This window comes from Labeo rohita, chromosome 10, assembly GCF_022985175.1.
Source record: "Labeo rohita strain BAU-BD-2019 chromosome 10, IGBB_LRoh.1.0, whole genome shotgun sequence".
In the NCBI taxonomy this organism is placed as follows: domain Eukaryota; kingdom Metazoa; phylum Chordata; class Actinopteri; order Cypriniformes; family Cyprinidae; genus Labeo; species Labeo rohita.
The window spans coordinates 13,193,657-13,212,914 of record NC_066878.1 but is presented as its reverse complement, the minus strand read 5'-3'; the positions used below and the strand labels follow the sequence as shown (position 1 = coordinate 13,212,914).

Genomic DNA, 19,258 nt, shown 5'->3' with positions numbered 1-19,258 from the left:
ATATTTTATTAAAAATATAAAAATAACAGCAATGATAATTGTTTGTATTAATTATGTTTGTATATAAACCTTTATAACTATCTCACAACATATAATATGTTATAATAATAATAATAATAATAATAATAATAATAATAATAATAATAATAATACATTTCATTGATATAATATTAAAAGTATTTAAAACATGTAACTGCAAAAATGATTTTACATGCTATTGTTTGTATTATTAAATATTTTGTATATACACCTCTATTTAACAACAACAACAACAACAACAACAATAATAATAATAATAATAATGACGATGATTAATTGTATTATTACATTAAAATTATTTTAAAAACTCTAACTGCAATAATGATTTTACATGCTATTATTATATAAATATAAATATAAATGTGCTTGCATATAAACCTCTATACTATATTACAATGTTCTTATAATCATCATCATTATCATCATAATAACAATAATAACAACAACAATACTACTACTACTACTACTACTACTACTAACAACAACAACAACAATAATAATAATAATAATAATAATAATAATAAGTGATGTTGTTATTTTTTAATCTAACTGCAATAATGATTTTTATATCATATTGTTTGTACTAAATATGTTTGAAAACCTCTGTAATCTCATAATATTATTACCTATAATAATAATAATAATAATAATAATAATAATAAAATTAAATATTCTAGATGGTATTATTATGAAACGTAACAGAATCAAAATTAATATGTATATTCCTGTGATTTTAGTAAATTACTGTGCATTATAGTGCATGTCCTGCAGAATCTCTGATCATATTTTTGTTTAAGACTGACATCTAGTGTTGAGCTTTGGAAATCTGAACATGTAGTAAAAACATTGCTAAACAGATACAAATACAGCTATTTATAATAATTTACAATAAAACTGTAAATGAAAAAAAAAAAAGTAGAATATATGTATTTTATAGCACAATTTTATAACAAAATTCCTATTTTTTAGGCTTACTTCTTAAATTCTGAGACCAGTGAATTGGGAATTGATTGATTTGATTGAATTGATATGACTAGTTTACACTCAGATCTGATCTATACATATTACCCTCACAGTTATTCCCACAATAACATACATTTTAAATTATATTTCTGTCATTTATTCTACCCATTCCACTTCTTAGAGCAATTATCTATCAAATAGCATACAGTAATTCACATATTATTACACAGTGGACTTTATATCTGAACAATCCCATAATAACATCAATTCTATTGTTATTGTCTTTGCATTTTCCTACCTAAATCAGATGTAAATGATACAATGATAAATCACATATAACATTCATTAAAACATTCATTTTATTTCACAATGGACAATTCTTACGTAAAAGCTAAACATCCCTTTACTACATCCATTAATCTGTTTTTCTATAATGTTGGTAATTTTCACACAACCCCTTGGCATGCAGAACCTCTCTTTCTCTCTCTCGCTATCTCTCCCTTTCTATCTCTCTTCTCTCCCCACCCTGCCTAATTTCAGCTGAATTTAGGATGCCTTTGACCCAGCACTGGATATGCATATGTGAAACAGGGTGAGACAGAGAGCTAGGGTGAGGGACAGACAGGAAGAGTGACTCAGAGAGAGAGAAAGAAAGAGAGAAAGAGAGAGTGCGCAAGGCTGAGGACACTGATCAATGCATCTTTGTGCTTGCTGCCTCAGCAAGTGAAGGTGAGAGCAAATCAAAACAAATGAAAAGCAGACGCCTCTGGAGAGAAGCAAACAGCCTCCAATCAGCCTCTGAGGGAGGATGATTACTGTCTGCGGAGAGCCAGAGGAGTGACTGTCAAGGCAGGTGCTGTTTCAACACAAGCTCATGTGCGGATTTGAGTCATCTTAGAGTCTCCTCACTGCACCCACTTACTGGACAACAAGACCTTTTGTGGATACTGAATACCTATAGAACAATACCTGCAACATGGCAGGAAGCTTCGGGGTTTGAGTCTCAGGATGTAGCTGAAGGTAGGTGCTTGCTTATGTACAAAATAAAAGTCTATTGTTTTGCGCTGTGGTCTGTATCTCATTTCTGCACGATGTAACTCATACAAATCGGTTAGTTGCTGTGCCAGAGCCGTGGCCTAGCGGTTAGCGCATGAGCTGTGGCGCTCATGTAAACGATGCAAGTTTGAATACGGCTCGCAACATTTCCTGATCCCATTCCTCTGCTTTTCTCTCTGTCTTTTTGTTTTTATCTGCAATAAAAGGCCGCATGATTGTTGTGATATCTGAAGGAAAGACTGTGAGTCTTGTGCTTCATAGACTACAATCTTTCCTAGACTGACTTCAGGCTGTTGTCATGTGTGGTGCCACAGCCTGGTGCCACCCAGAGGGGTCAGCCTGACATCCACAACAGAACATCAAGAAAGAGAGATGCTAGGGGGAATGAACAACAAGATGATCTGAAATGTTTGCACATTCAAGGCTGGGGGCTGAGGGAATGTGTGTGTGTTCGCTGGAAATGTGATGGCGAAACAGTAAGTGATGATTGGAAAGTGACTCACAGTCACAGTACAGTTGCAATGTTTATTGTGATTCTCAAAGTACCATGATTCTTCTGTTAATTCATGGCATGATATATTTCAACAACACATACATTCATGTTCGTTTTTCTATCATGGAGTAGGACTTTCTGTTGACTTTTAATTGTTTTGCCATTAGCTAATAAAATTTCCGTTCCATAAATTGCTCATAAATCCTTATTTTAATTTATTTCTGAACTACTCTCCCCACACTGAATAAAGGTATAGTGATAAAAGAGTGACATTAAATAATAATATAAATAAAATAAAATGAAATAAAATAAAATAAAATAATAAAATAAAATGAAATGAAAATGTACAAATTTTCTATAATTTTTTTCACACACACACACACACACACATGTTTGTTTTTGTGAATTGTGGGGACTTTCCATAGACTTCTATAGTTTTTATACTGACTAAACGATACTGTCTATCCCCGAACCCAACCATAACCCTAAACCTAGCCCTCACAGAAAACATGTTTGCATCGTTACATTTTCAGATAAACATCATTTACTATTTTTAATCCGCAGGCCCCCACAATGTTTTATCCCCACAAGGGATTATTATTATTATTATTATTATAAATGTTTCTTAAACAGCAAATCAGCATATTAGAATGATTTCTGCTAAATGAATAAATGTGAATGTAAATGTAGAATGATTTCTAAAGGGTCATGTGACACTGAAGACTGGTGTAATGATGCTGAAAATTTAGTTTTGATCACAGGAATAAATTACATTTTAAAATATATTCAAATAGTTATTTTAACTATTTGAACCAGTTATTTTAAACCAGTTATTTTAAATTGTGAAACTATTTCACAATATTACTGCTTTTGCTTTATTTTGGATCATAAAAATGTAGGCTTGGTAAGCAGATCTCTTCTGCTACTTATTTTAAAAAAAAAAAATCTTACTGTTCAAAAACTTTTGACTGGTAGAATATATGTTTTGTCTGTATTTTTATTATTTGTGCAGACAGTTTTTTTTTTTTTTTTTTCCACACATATGAAGCAATACATGTGCAACCAACTTTGTTTTGTTTTGTTTTGTTTTGTTTTCTGTTTTTAATATATATTTCTAATAATACATTAATATGTCTTGTGCCTGAATGCTTGAATCTGATTGGCTGACGAACGTTCTAAGATGTGCTTTACTTTTCAGGTTCCAGGCAGCTCTTGACCGCATTACCTGTCCATATAACTTCGCCACACGATTTCATTTATTTCAAAGGTCCTTACAGCCTGAACAAAATAACCAAAACCCACAACAACACTGGCTAAACAAATAAATACAGTAAACAATAGGATAAAAACGACAGATTATTTCCACGTTTTTGCCAAAAAAAAAAAAAAAAAAAAATCCTTTTGAGGACATTTAGTCCCTTAGATGTAAGAGAAACATTATGCGCACACACATTTTCGAAACATCCACTTATTAGAGTGGTTCATTAGAAAATTTACTGTCATTTGCTGATTAACACCCTCTTTGTCAGGCAAATTATCAAGGTGCCCAAGGTGGGTTGAATGAGAGAGAGGGCAACCGAGCCTGGCTGGCAGGGGGCCAGGTGTAGCAGCGGAAAGGAGAGAAAGTCAGGTCAGAGCAGAACAAAACGTTTGTCAGTGTGTGAAATATTTAATTAGTCACACACACGCACACACACACTCATGTTGACACAGTTTAACTCAGAGCAAACAGACTGCAGTTTCTCTGTATTCCAGGAAACTGTTGGTATTCATTTTTTTGCATAGATAGATCAGAGGTAATGGAATCTGAATATGTTACAGCACAGTTGTACTCTCTCTCCCTCTCTCTTTCTCTCTTTTTCTCTCTCTCTCTGTTTGATATCACTCTGTTCTTTTGATTTCACTTTGTTCTCTCTCATCTTTTTGCTTACTCTTCCCAAATTGGATTCATCTAGTTTAGGCAGGAAGGTCTTTTGTGCATTTTATTATCAGGCCTTGTGCTCTGAAACAGAAATGTCGTTTCTGAAGCATTGCATGAGTCTTTTTTTTTTTTTTTTCCCCTTCTTTTTTTTCTCCCACACGTCTCATAATAGATCGTACCCCAATTTTACATTTTCATCCAATTTCGTGATATAATGTACTTCAAAAGTAACTGCAGGCGGTCGCAGATGGTTGACACTTTGCAGTTTTTGTATGTGGGTCATTGTCAGAAAACAGCCATTTGTGCTACATGAATGTGTGTCCCCATGACTGACTAATGTTATCATACAGAATACTGAACTTAGTCGCAATAGGCGATGGATTTGACTCTGATAAGTGTGTAATGCAAATGAAAGTGTAGTAGAAAGTAAATAAATAAATAAATAAAGCTTATAGATTAAATATAGATTAAAACTGTTTCTGACTACGTTTATTGAAGTTCAAATATCTTGCTTGTGTATCATTCGTCCATTCGCTTTTTGATTTAATATTGAAAGAAAAAACATGAGAAAACGGCTCCGTTTTTTTTTTTTTTTTTCAGAAAAACGAAAAACAATAATTCATCGTTATTTTTCGTTTTTCGTTCAAGGGTGGAAAAATGAATAAACAGCTTAAATATTTGATTTCTACAAGTGGTCGGAACGAAACGCCCCTTTCTGCTGATTGGTCAGCCGAAGATCAAACTAGAGCCTGGACAGGGCTTTCTTCTGTGTGCTATTCTCAAAGTGCTAGGTGGTGCGCAAAATAATTTGCTATAGCCTACCGTATTTTCTGGACTGTAAGTCACGTTTTTTTTTTTTTTTTTTTTTTTTTTTATCATGAAACATGCTGTGATTTATTCCCAAGTAATTTATATAATGCATTTAACGTCAAATAATCTTAGACTGTTATATATATATATATATATATATATATATATATATATATATATTATGTTATTATGTTAAAATGTTAAAATAAATGTTGTTTATAATGGCACTAATTTTAAATAACCTAGCATATTTTATTATTATTATTTATATGGCTACTTATATTTTTCTGGCTACTTATGTTTTCTGAATATCATTCATTTAAGGATTTGCCATGAAGCAGGTGAAGTAAATGTTAATGTTTATGTGTTTGTTACCCTGCTGCCTTAAAATTTTAAGTTCAGTCAACTAAAAAAAGTTCAGTAAATTTGAAATGTTACGTTGTACTAAGTAACAACTTAGATATTTGTGTTTGCTAAACTTAACAGATGGGTAAGTAACCCAGCTGCCTTAAAATTTTAAGTTGATTCAACTCAAATATCTAAGTTGTCACTTAGTATAATTTAACATTTCAAGTTAAAACAACTTTTCTTGAGTTGACTGAACTTAAAGTCAAATTTTAAGGCAGCCAGGTTACAAATAATTTATTGATTATTTTAAGTGGACTCAACAAATTGTTTTTTACAGTGTCAGCTATTATCTGATTTGTTTGTTTGTTTGTTTGTTTATTGGAAATAACTAAATAAATAAATAACTAAATAAATAAATGTCCTGCTTGCACTTTTAATGGCAGAGAATCATGATTTTCACTTAATAATGAAAAAAAAAAAAAACATGATGGCATGGTTTAATCTTTGGTTTTTGAACAGTAATATTTTAATGTTTTTTTGTTGTTGTTGTTGTTTTGTTCTGCTCGCCAAGCCCGCATTTATCTGATCCATAATAAAGCTAAAGAAGTATAATATTCATATATAGCAATATATTAAATATTTTTACTATTTAAAATAACTGCTTCCTAATTTAATATATTTTAAAATGTAATTTATTACTGTGATTTAAAAACCTGAATTTTTAGCATTATTACTCAAGTCACATCATCCTTCAGAAATCATTCTAATATTTTTTTCTAATTCTTTTTCTATTTGTTTTTTTTTGCTCAAAATAAATAATAATAATATTAATATAATAATAATAATAATAATAATTATTATTATTATTATTATTATTATTATTATTTGATGAATACAAAATGCAGAAGAACAGCACTTGTCTGAAATAAAAATATATTTGTAACATTATAAATGTCTTTATTATGGCTTTTGATCAATTTAAAGCATTGTTGCTAAAATTACAAAAGGTAAATGCTAATCTTTTCAGGTAAATACTATTCTTTGGATCTTTCTGGTCATCAAAGAATCCTAAAAAAAAAAAAAAAAAAAAAAAAAATCAACTGTTTTAAATATTGATAATAATAATAATAATAATAATAATAGATTATTGATAGATAGATAGATAGATAGATAGATAGATAGATAGATAGATATTTTTACAAAAATATACATATTTCCAGATAGTTTTAACAAAAATGGCAGTTTTCTGAGCATGACTCATGTATCAGGGTATTTGTAGCCCAGAAAACATTCATTACTATTCACCTTTTGTCTGCCTTTTTCAGTCTATTTACTTCCAAGAGTTCTCCTTCTCTTTCCACCCCAGGTGCTCCATAGTGGTCAAATGCATTGATTTCTACTCAAGTCTGCCTGGACCAGTTATACTTGAGATGGGCAGAAGGGCAGCTGATCACACCACTCCAGTGCCAGTTCTCGGAGAGCCCGCACTTGTGGGGACACGCATCTGGAGGACAGTGGCAAATGGGACCAGTAGTATGGCGGCCCTCACGCTGTCCCATCATTGTAACGTCGGTGTGCAGACCTCACCTGCAATGAGAAACAACCAAGTACAGCTCAACGGCAAACATGTGGACACTAATCAATCAGAAAACAGAGTGATCATGCCACCTAACGGCCACATCCCAAACGAGGCTGGTAAAAAGGAGAACAACATGAAGGAAAGAACAAAAAGTATCATTATAAAACGAAAAAGTCTGGAGACTAAAATGAAAAAGGGTGTGACCTTTGAAGGACTGGAGAGGGATATTTGTCAAAACATCAGGGAGGAAGTACAGTGCAATAGCCGTCCAATCAGAACCAGTCCTCCGTTGAGAGGCGTAGCTAACGGCAGGTTAAAACCAAGAAGGAATTGTCACTTCACCAATGGGAGTGTGGTTGACCCTGAGGTAATGGGCGGGATCAGCAGTGACATCAGTGAAGGGGAGGAGTCCTCCACTGGAAAGAAGAAAATGTTACCTCCGCGCTCACCTCCTCACAGGCCTCCTGTGACCATCTGCAGCACTTGTGGAGGAAGGCAGAATCCGGCACCTCCTGGACTCTACAGCCAAATTAGGATGATTACACCGCCAACTTCCACAGGTTCTTTGGGACTCATGTCGAGACACTCATCCCCTCTTTACCCTGGGAAGGACGTGCAGGTATACACGCAGATAGAAAGGCACACCGACCGCAGTGCTACGCAGTCAGACCAGCACCTCATGAGCCCTAACCTTCATTCTTATCTCAACATGAATATAAACAAGGAATGGCCATTATCTCTGCTGCCTGCTCAGCAGAGTGAGGCATCAAACCTCACTAATCATCACACAGTCAAGAGGGAATCTAGTGCTGACACACACATTAATCATACCAGTCGCTCATCGGCTCTAAATACACACACGCTCACTGTTACCGTGAAAGAGGATAGAGCTTCAACAAAGGTCGTAAACACTCACTTGAACACTCACAAACCTCACAACTCTTGTCCCTGCAGACCTCCTGTGACTGTCAACCCTCCCCAAACACACAAAAACAGCCCGACGGAAAAGCTTAAAGCCACCCAGGTGACAACTACCAGAATACCACACACAAGCACCCAAGTCAGATCATCTCACCAGCCAAACCCTGATGAGAAACGACCACCTCAAGGAAACCAAGTCACACCCACACACTCAGAGTCTCCCCAGCCACAAAATAAAACACACATTAAACCTTCGCAAACTACTTTGAAACAACAAATGTTCCCCCAAACGAGCACACCGCAGAACTCCAAATCTCAAAACGGCGACGCGCTTTCGAAATGCTCACGGTTAAATCAGACAAACACACTTTCGAAATCCCCTGCCTGTTTTCATTTACATTCAAACGTTAAACGCCAAACTATAGTGCAGAGTTGTGTGAAAGAAAGTGTCATATCCTCCTATCCTTCAAACATTCACAGACAGGTTGAATTCCCTAATGGATTAGAGTCCAAGTTTGACACGCACACTAAACCGTCAATGTGCTCACACACAAATTTCGGCATTAAACCTCAAAGCGGGACGCAAATCTGTGCTGACACAGAGTCACAGTCCTCACCCTGTGATTCACGTTCGCATTTTGCACTGGTGACACACACACATAAACTCTCAGGGCCTCACGGTGAACCACGTCACGCATCGATACACACCGACACTCCTTCGCCCACCGACACACACACGGAAGCTTCCTACACATCCACACAGCGAACAAACACCAGTGGAACATCACTGCAGGGTATATCCACACATAAAGACGCACTGTCACATCCTTATCGCGAGTCAAAAAGCCAAAATGACACTCGCTTGTTTTCCCATGCCCCAAATATGTCAACCCATCACAAAGCAACACTTAGGACACAAACAATCAACCATCAGAACCTCTCAAATGCATTTACCGCTACTCAGACTGAGGTGGAGGTGCATTCGTACACCAAAGAACGTTCTCAAACGAGCCCCGGGGTCAAAGCAGCCTCGCGTGCTGTGTGTGTTCATTCAAAAACGCCACGTAGACAGACAGAGCCTACGGTTCTCAGACGCTCTGTCCTGAATCAGCTTAATAATGACACTCTTGAGTCCTCATTACTAGCCATCGCTTCCGCTAGGGCTTTTCCTCAAGCTAAAACACATGACAGGACTGAATTTAAATCATGGAGTAACACAGAGTCAAAAAAGCAAGCTGATATTAAGGCAGCAGAACCAGAAGGTCAAATAATCAATGGCTCGCAACACTCGCTTCAACCTCCAAACAAACCACCTCCTGCTTGTCGACCTCCTAAACCTTCTTCTGCACCTCCACAAGCACCAGCTTTTAAATTAAGTGAAAACAGAGGCCTGAATGTGGCCTCCAATCGAAACCAACTTCTGGCACCCTCAGGCACTTTGCCTACGCAGCACTCAAAGAAAGATGGGAGTCTCCAGAACTCAAAGACACCGATGGAATCTCATTCTGAAGAGGCTGGGTCCATCCCAAGTGACAACTGTTCCGTAACGCATGACCATCCGGATTCTGCGGTTCGGTTGCTGCCTGCATCACCTCAGTGTGGCAGTCCGCGGGACCCTAAGCGTAAATTAGAGATCGTAGAGGCGAGTCTGCAGTCCAACAAGGAAAGAATCACAACTCTGCTCAACGTCATCCAGGACTTGGAGATGAGCCATGCAATCAGCAAAGGGTGAGAGACGGAGTTATTCCAAGATTAGCAGATAATAGACAAGTGTGACTGGCGAGCTGGATGTGTTAAAGGTAATTGTGAGAAATTTGCTGAGGCGAGGTGGAGGAAAAATGGATAGTTGTAGTTTAATTTGATGTACATTTGGTTTTCTCTCCAAGCGTAGGTCAATAAGAGCTATAAATGAGCTCTAACTGCATTTATGGATGTAAATGTGAGGCCAAGGACATACTAAAACAATGCTTCTTAAAATCTTTTTCTTACCTGCTATTTATATAGTCGGCGGTGTTTTCGGACTGGCCAAGACCTCAGTGACTGTTCCACCTGTCAGAAGACTGCATGTGCTGTCTACAGGTGAGAGCACCCAGTGAGACTGCCAACTATTTTAAAGGGGTAGCTCTTCCAAAACTGACAATTCTGTCATCATTTACTCACCCCCATGTTGTCCCCAACCTGTAAGGCTTCTTTCTTCTGTGGAGAGCAAAAGACGATATTTTAAAAATGTCTCAGTGATTTTTTTTTTTGTTCGTAAAAGTGAATGGGGTTCAGACTCCAGTGATCTCCAATCATCAATATTTTGTGCCCCTAAGCAGGAAAGTCATACAGGTTTAGAACAATATGCAGGTGAATAATGCGGGGGAAAATGATCCTTTAAGCATAAACTTTACTTTATTGTGTCTTCCAATTCATTACAGTTCACATTTCTACATTTCCATAGACATTTTTTCTTTATTTTTTTGTTATTTTCTCCCACCACCCATAGGTTAATAATATATAAGCAATATCACACAAGTAGACGTGACATATGGCTGTATATCGGCACTGCTGTGATTCAGCCGTAGGTAATTACAGCGTGCCGATATTCAGCCATATCTCACATCTACGAGTGCGATATTGTGTTTATACAACAGTTCAACAGTACGAGCGTGTAAATAAATAAACAAAATAACAATGGAGTGTCTTTAAAACCCTCTTTGGTGCAGAACTATTTCTTTCTACCACGGATTCAAACCTAAAGTTGACAGCTGAGCCCAAGCCTCCGTTACTAATTTGAAAACGTCACTTTAGAGCTAGTAACGAAGGAATGTTGAGTTGCTTCATTGAAAGCTTATTGTATTGCTGCATTAAAAGCTCACTGTATTATGTATAGTATTATGAGAGAGAGATGGACTCAGTGATCATGATTACCTGCAACTGATACAGCATTTACTCTTCAGATCAATCCCATATTCACGAGTAGCTTAAATGTGCACTGAGGAAAGCGTCATCTTTGTTGTAACGTTAATATCCTTTGATGATTTCTGAAGACACTGCTGCTCAGTGCACTTGTTATGTGCGTTAAGCTGATGTTGATGACTGCGTTCATTTTTTTCAACATAAAAGTCTTTGCTGCTGACTAGTAAGAACTGTAAAAACAATGTATTTAAAATCACCATCACGAACATACGCGCCGTTTCTTAATACTAAACACTATCATTAAATATTACAATTATTTATATAAAATACAGTATTAAATACCACTATTATTTATATTAAATATTATTTGTGGAATAATAATATTTAATAAACAACAACAGCCGATTTAGTAAATTTAGTCAAAATTACACAGGCAGCACTCTGATATACAGCATTGAATTTACATAAACATGATGAGATTTTGCCAAAACTATTTGCTTTGAAACAAATCATAGATTAATCAGATTTGCCCAAAAAGTATTATATCTCATGTTTAACCACTATAGAGACATCAGAGTCAGTGGCAAATTCCCGGAGATCTGGCCGAGCTGAGGCGCTGTCTGCCGGATTCATGAGCGCAGAACTGCTGCTGACAATCTGGAGCTCACATGTCCGAAAACACTGACACAAATTTTCAAACAGAAGAATCTTTATTTACAAACTGCATATTTGAATATAAACAAGTACATTCTCACCTGAAACCTTTCAAAACTGCATTCTGTGACACAGAAATAGTAATGTTTATAAAATGATACTGAATTTGGGCATTCACCATGACACTCGCCGTAAGAAGTACGGCACATGGAGTGATACTATTACAAACTGTGAAACAGCTGTTGGAGTGCTCTAATATCTATCAGCCAATTAAATTAGAGAACCAGAAAGAACTGTTGTATAAATAAATATATATTTATATATGCATATGTACCTATGTACGTATTATTACAATTACAGGGTAATAACTAGGTAGTAACTAGGTACTAACCCTGAATCTACCCCTAAACCTAGTATAACCCATGTAGTTACCTTGTAATATGTAGTATTTTCTTGTGTAATTATACTGTAAGTACACATACTGCAAAAATAAAATGTAACCAAATCCTGTAAAAAAATAATAAATATGAAACATATATAAAGCAGTACTATTTTCAACATTGATTATAATAGGAAATGGTACCTGAGCGCCATCTCAGCATATTAGAATGATTTCTGAAGGTTCATGTGACACTGAAGACTGGAGTAATGATGCTGTAGTGCAATGCAAGGGAAAAAGCATGAACAATCATAAGTAGAATATTCTCTTTTCTGTCCCCTCCTACATTTTCTCTTATCTCTTTCCCACTTTTCTTATTCACTCTTTGGACTAGTGTGGAGTATGACTTCCGTCAACAGGAGAGAAGATTCAAGGAACTCTTCCAGAGTCTGTGCCCATCATCCCCAATGAGGACAGAAGCATATGAAGGATCTCTTTCTTTACTCACGTCACTCATTCAGAATCACAAATTACACCAGCTTAGTGCAAACATTATGACCCAAAGCCTATCTGAGAGTCAAACTCAAAGTCAGCCACAGATTATTTCTCAGATTCAGTGCCAGATTCGGGCTCAGTCTCAAATTCAAACTCAGCCGCAGAAACAGAGTCAGTCACGGCCTCAGGCTCAACCCCAGATTGTGTCTCGGGTTCAGCCTCAGAATCAATCTCAGTCGCAGATTCCGTTTCAGGCTCAGATTCAGTCTCAGTTGCAGATTCCGTTTCAGGCTCAGATTCAGTCTCAGTCGCAGATTCCATTTCAATCTCAGATTCGATCTCAGTCACAGATTCCATTTCAGCCTCAGATTCGATCTCAGTCGCAGATTCCATTTCAGCCACAGATTCAATCTCAAAATCATATTATGTCTCCAATTCAATCCCAGACTGAGATTATGCCTCAGATTCTGCCTCAGATTCAGATTATGTCTCAGATTCAGTCTCAGGCTCACCCCCAGAATCAGTGCTTGTTCAAGGCTAAAATCAAAAGGAAGAAATTATGCAGGAAGCTGTTCAGCTGGCTGCCACACAAAGTCCAAAGGAAATGACTACATAATGCCAAGTATCTGATTTTCATGCATGACTCTCAACCCTCTGGTATGCGGAGTCACAACTCCTTTTTCTCCTAATGCAGTCTGAAGTCTGACATATTTTGTGGAATGGAGCAATATTACATGGCATTCTGTGACTGGACTACCAAGGAGAATTTAAATTATGAAACTAGATTTCCTTGGAAAATGCAATTGTACAACATTTACTTTAAAAATTCATTCTACTACTTCCCTACAGTTACAATGAACATGATGCTTGCCTTGACTAGTTATGAAGGGTTTTGCACTTAAAATGCTTTTTTAGGTCATGTCATTATGAGTATACAGTCCATCACTTCCTTTTTGATCTTCCAAATCGACAGCTATCATCTGTTAAAGACAGAGGACTGTGATCGGACTGACATATGGAGCTTCAATGGTTGAATTTTAGCTAAATAAACAACAGATTCAAGGTTATGCAACAAAGATTGGTCTTTTGCCTCTTTTCTTTTAAATCCAGCCTCTCTTCCTCCCCATAACATACATAGGTGACTTTCACATGGAATAACATAGTATTAATTTACTGTTTTTGATTTAGCCATAGTGTTGTATTTAGCAAAATGTGTGATTTGTCATATTTCTTTGTATATTTGAGCGCAGTTTAAAGCGATATCGAATCCGATATTCCAGAAGCTTTTAAGAATGTTTATTAGCAAAATTAAGTGGAGACAAAAATGATATACGGTCCAATACGCTCCAGTCTTACATTACAAAAGCTAACAGTCATTGCAGGAAGTGACATCACCATTATCAACCAAGAGTTTTAATTTAAATGTCTTTGGAAATATTTAAATATTATTCATAATTATTAAGGACATACATAACTTGTGGCTTTTAGTGTTTGACTTCTGACTGAGACGTCCTTTAAATTTTTCAAAATTTTACTGGCATCTAAATTCAGTCAAAAATAAAATTTTAGCTAATGACAATTACAAAATTAAAAATAAAATATATATATATATATATATATATCAATTTGTGAAAACTGAAACTCCTAAAATGATAACATTAGTATTATTTGTTTGTTTGTTTGTTTGTTTGTTTATTGTTACTGTAGTGTTTTTGTTTCTTGTCATGTTTCTATCAAATAATTTATTTTCTTTCTTTCTTTCTTTCTTTTATCCACATGCAATGCATTTTTGTCATATTTCTTTGCACCTCTGTGATATGTGAATGCAAGTTGAACTCATATCAAATTATGTGGAAAAAAAAAATAATATATGGTCAAAAAAATGTACTGCTTCAAACTTACATTACCAAAATGAACAGTCATTGCAGGAAGTGGTGCCACCATTATCAACCAACATTATAGGAGCTTTAATGTAAAGGTTTTTGTAAATATTTAAACATTATACTTTATTTACAGTTATTATATCCATATCTATATAAAGACATAGATAACTTTTGGCTCACAGTGTAGATTTTTGTCAAATTTACTGGCATCTAAATTCAGTCAAAAATAACATTTTAGCTAATGAGAATTACAAAATTAAGCCAAATATTCAAACATTAATTAAATAATATATATTAAAATAATATGTATATATATATATATATATATATATATATATATATGTATGTATGTATGTATGTATGTATATATATATATATATATATATATATAAATAATTAATTAATAATATATATTAACAAAACAATGTGAAACTTAAGCTCCTGAAATGATAGCATAACTATTATTTATTTATTTATATATTTATTTATTTGTTTGCTTGTTTGTTTGTTTGTTTATTCATTTATTTACATTTTAAATGTATATTGTTAATATAGTGTTTTTGTATTCTTGTCATGTTTCTATTAAATGATTTTTCTCCTCTTTTTTCTTTTTAAATTATCTACATATGCATTTTTGTCATATTTATTTCCACCTCTCAAGAAACTTATTTTTAAGAATTTTTATTAGCAAAATTACACAGAAGCAAAAATGATGTATGGTCAAAAAACCGTATCGCTCCAATCTTGCATTACGAAAATTAACGTCATTGCAGGAAGTGACGTCACCATTATTAACCAGTATCATAAAAGTTTCAATTTTAATTTTTTTTTTTTTTTTTAAATATTTACATATTATACTTTATTCACAATTATTTAAAAAAATATATTTAAAATATTCAAATACAAATATTCAAACACTTATATATTAATTAATAATATACACCAATAAAATAATATGCGAAAACTTAAGCTTCTAAAATTATAGCATTACTATTATGTATTATTTAAAGTGTTTATTTATTACATTTTTAAATTGTAAATGTATATTGTTAATATAGTGTTCTTTTTCCTTGTCATATTTCTATCAAATTATATATTTTTTTCTTTTTCTCTGTTAATTATCCACATGCTATTAATTTTTCAATTATTATTGACTAAGTCAAAACTCATCATTAACAATTGTTCCTTTTCTGAGAATCTGTTTATGTTATTATACAGAGTTACAATCCAAATATACAGTATATCCAATGGACTGTCCTGATACACAATAAGGACAGACAGGCGGTCGGTCTGAAACCAATGAGCTCCTCTCCTGGCATTCCCAAAGGAAAGTGGACGCATACTTCAGGTCTCCAAAGCCCTAAACAATCTGTGGCCTAACAGGCTTTCTTAAAAGGGTTTGAGAGTCAAACAATGACATGTAGCAAGAGCGTGGCGAAGCATGAAGAACCTATGATGAATTAAAAGTTTGACGCCCGACACACTCAAGGCTTTATATGTAGAAGCACACTCTTAAACACAAATCCACTCCAGAGCTATTCATGCCCTGGTAGCTTCCTTTGATTAATAAGCTGTTGCCAGGGGCAATGCACTATTTTGGACTAGATTCTGCTTCAACTTAGTATCCCCAAAAAACTGAATCTCTGCAGTGCGTGTAATGTGACAGGAACCCAAAATGTCAGCATCTCTCCACAGCTGCACTCGAGGGGTTGGGTCCTCTCTCCATGCCAAAGAGCAAGTGGACCTCACAGCCAGCCCTCATGCGAGAGAGCAAGCGAGTTCACTACCTTTAGCCATTGTAATCCACTCCTACAGGCCAGTGGCTCTGGAACAAAACAAACCAGAAAGGGCAGCATTACTAAGCAAGTCTAAGATTAGTGCATACGTGTTTGTCAGCAGGATGAGGTCACTTTCATGATGTTGTATGCTAGTGAAGTCAGGTCTTCAATTTGCATGTATAATGTATGGTTTAGATTTTAAAAATGAATAATTTATTGTCTACTTCAGTCTTGTGTTTAAAGGCCATGTAGCTGAGTGCTAATGTTTGCTAATGTTCATTACGCAAACCCTGACATATGTGACCCTGGACCACAAAACCAGTCATAAGGGTCAATTTTCTCAAACTGAGATTTATACAACATCTGAAAGTGGAATAAATACGCTTTCCATTGATGTATGGTTTGTTATGATAGAACAATATTTAGCCAAGATACAGCTATTTGAAAACCTGGAATCTGAGGGTGCAAAAAAATCTAAATATTGAGAAAATCACCTTTAAAGTTGTCCAAATTAAGTTTTTAACAATGTATATTACTAATCAAAAATTATTTTATGATATATTTACAGTAGGAAGTTTACAAAATATCTTCATGGCACATGATCTTTACTTAATATCCTAATGATTTTTGGCATAAAATGAAAATCAGTAATTTTGACCCATACAATGTATTTTTGGCTATTGCTTCAAATATTCCCCAGCGACTTAAGACTGGTTTTGTGGTCCAGGGTCACATATTTGTTTAAGTCATGGTAATCGGCATCAGAAACTGTACAAATATAGCTTGTAGTTTACAGATAAGGTTACACTTTATTTTAAGGTGTCCTTAAGTACTGAGCAATATTAATCAACTACATGTACTTACTATATGGTTATGGTTAGGATTAGGGTTTGGTTTAGACTGTTCTTGCATGAAATTATGCTTAATTAATTGTTATTATAATAATAAGTACATATAACGTGTAACAAGGACACCTTAAAATAAAGTGTTACCACAGATAATTCTAAAGGAAGAATACTACAGAATTCTGGGTTGTCTAAGTTCCAAGTAGAGAAGCAAGTTGCTGCTCTTGCTCTTGGGTATCCATGTGATCACATCAAAACTGATCTGTCCAGTTACACCTAGATCACTGATAGTAAGAAGAAAATCCTATAAGACGCATATCCAAAGTAAAGTAGCATATCTGTCACCATAATAGCTGGACCTTCTTTTCTTTGTTAAAGATGTGACATAAACATGTGAGAACATTTTTTTTTTTTTTTTTTTTTTTTTTTTACCAAATTGAACTTGACACTACTACAATGACTAGAGAAAAGCAAAAACATGTTTTTGTGTACTAGTATGTTGTCACTTTCTGATAAAAAATGTAAAAATCCTCCAAAGTGTATCCTTGAAAATGATCCTAAAAGCTTGTAATGGTAACAAATTATACATGAAAGTCCCACATGAATGTTTCTTTGTTTATAAAGTCCTGTGGTTTAGGACTAAACCATAGCTTAAAGTTAAAGTTATAGCTTTATTTATTTATTTATTTAATTAATTTTCTATGTGATGTCCAATAATTATGGAAGCCCAGTTCCACCACTGAAAATAAATAAATAAATAAATAAGGTAATTGCAACTTTTTGTCTCACAATTACACCTTATTTTTCCCCTCAGAATTGCTTGATATAAACTCGCAATTCTGACCTTTTTCTCAGAATTGAGATAGAAATGTGCAGTTCTGACCTTTTTTCTCAGAATTGCAAGTTTATATTTTGCAGCTGTGACTTTTTTACTCAGAAAGAAAGAAAGTTGAAATTTTGAAACCTTTTTTTTCTCCAAATTGCAAGTTTATATTTTGCAGCTGTGACTTTTTTACTCAGAATTGCAGGTTTTTATGTTGCAATTATGACTTTATAACACGCAAGTGCTCTTTATAACTCACAATCTTTCCCCCTTTAGAATTGGACTTACAATTGCAAGTTTATAGTGGCAGAAACAGGCTTCCATAAATAAGGGAGTTTTATCTTGGCATCATACAAATGACTGGAAACATCATAGGCATTTTTTTTGTTTTTTTGTATTGCATTAAATTAGAATTTAAAATTAAGATTCATTATTTATATTATTATTATTATTATTATTATTATTATTATTTATTTTATTTATTTATTTTTTTTTTGAAGTACTACAATTCGTACAGCACACATTCCTTTAAAATCACATGACTAGGGTTTTAAAATCATGAGTCAGTATTACCCACAGCTACAATGGTCTGAACTCTATGTCCACACTTTCCAAATGGGTCAGATGATGTGTTCCTGTTTGTTGGTCTGTTAGTCAGAAGATGTGCAGTGAAGTGTAGACACACAGGTAAACATGGATCTTTTCTCTCTCATTCACTCACTCTCTCTTCTGTATCTCAAAAGCCAACAAAGCATTATTATAAACATGACTATCAGCGTTTACAACGCAGTCAAAGTATACTGTATATGTTTCTGTTCAAAAGTTTGGGGTCAATAAAATTACCTATTATCATACATGTTGAAAACAGTTATGCTGCTTAATTTTTTGGTGGAATATATATTGCTGACCTCAAACTTTTGAAAGGTATGTGTATATATTTATATGTTGTAAGTGTATATTGTACACTTACACAAGAAGGGGAAATATGTTCAGTCCTATTGTCTTTTTCTCTTCTTTTTCTTCCTCTCTTCCTTGCTTTCTCTCTCTGTTTCTCTCTGCTAATCTGAAAAGTAGAACAGCCCCTTCCTATCACTTCTCCTAAAAAAGGAAGCAGACGTGCTTCTGTAACTCAGATGGAGGAGGCTTGGAGACAATGTGTGACGGGCCGCGTTCTCTCTGACCCCTCCCAGGGGTGCTTGTGTTTTAGAGGGGGTGGGACATGAGGATGCACTAACTCCATTCTTCTCCCATTGGGGTTTTCCAGAGGGGGGGTGCAGATAGGAGCAGCATGTGTCTCTGGAGATATAAGGTCGGTGTTCCGTAGGATGAGAATATGATATGACAGACTACAGCGAAGGGCCACAGCTTAC

General features: G+C 34.8%; 1 protein-coding gene across 2 annotated transcripts; it reads left to right on the top strand.

Moving 5' to 3' along the window:
* The first annotated feature begins 1,431 nt into the window (after positions 1-1,431).
* Positions 1,432-14,081, top strand: LOC127171528 (uncharacterized). Of its 2 annotated transcripts, XM_051120234.1 has the most exons (5): positions 1,432-2,022; positions 2,337-2,534; positions 6,997-9,858; positions 10,135-10,209; positions 12,459-14,081. In XM_051120234.1, the coding sequence occupies exons 2-5, from the start codon at positions 2,524-2,526 to the stop codon at positions 13,165-13,167; spliced, it is 3,657 nt and encodes a 1,218-aa protein (XP_050976191.1). In that variant the 5' UTR covers positions 1,432-2,022; positions 2,337-2,523; the 3' UTR covers positions 13,168-14,081. The 2 variants fall into 2 exon arrangements, with proteins under 2 accessions (XP_050976191.1, XP_050976192.1); XM_051120235.1 differs by lacking the exon at positions 2,337-2,534.
* Positions 14,082-19,258: the final 5,177 nt, after the last annotated feature.

Bases quoted from the DNA above. Each gene is read 5' to 3' on its own strand.
- LOC127171528 (XM_051120234.1), top strand. The intron at 9,859-10,134 runs GTGAGAGACGGA...CTATTTATATAG, and splicing joins AGCCATGCAATCAGCAAAGG to TCGGCGGTGTTTTCGGACTG. The intron at 10,210-12,458 runs GTGAGAGCACCC...TCTTTGGACTAG, and splicing joins ACTGCATGTGCTGTCTACAG to TGTGGAGTATGACTTCCGTC.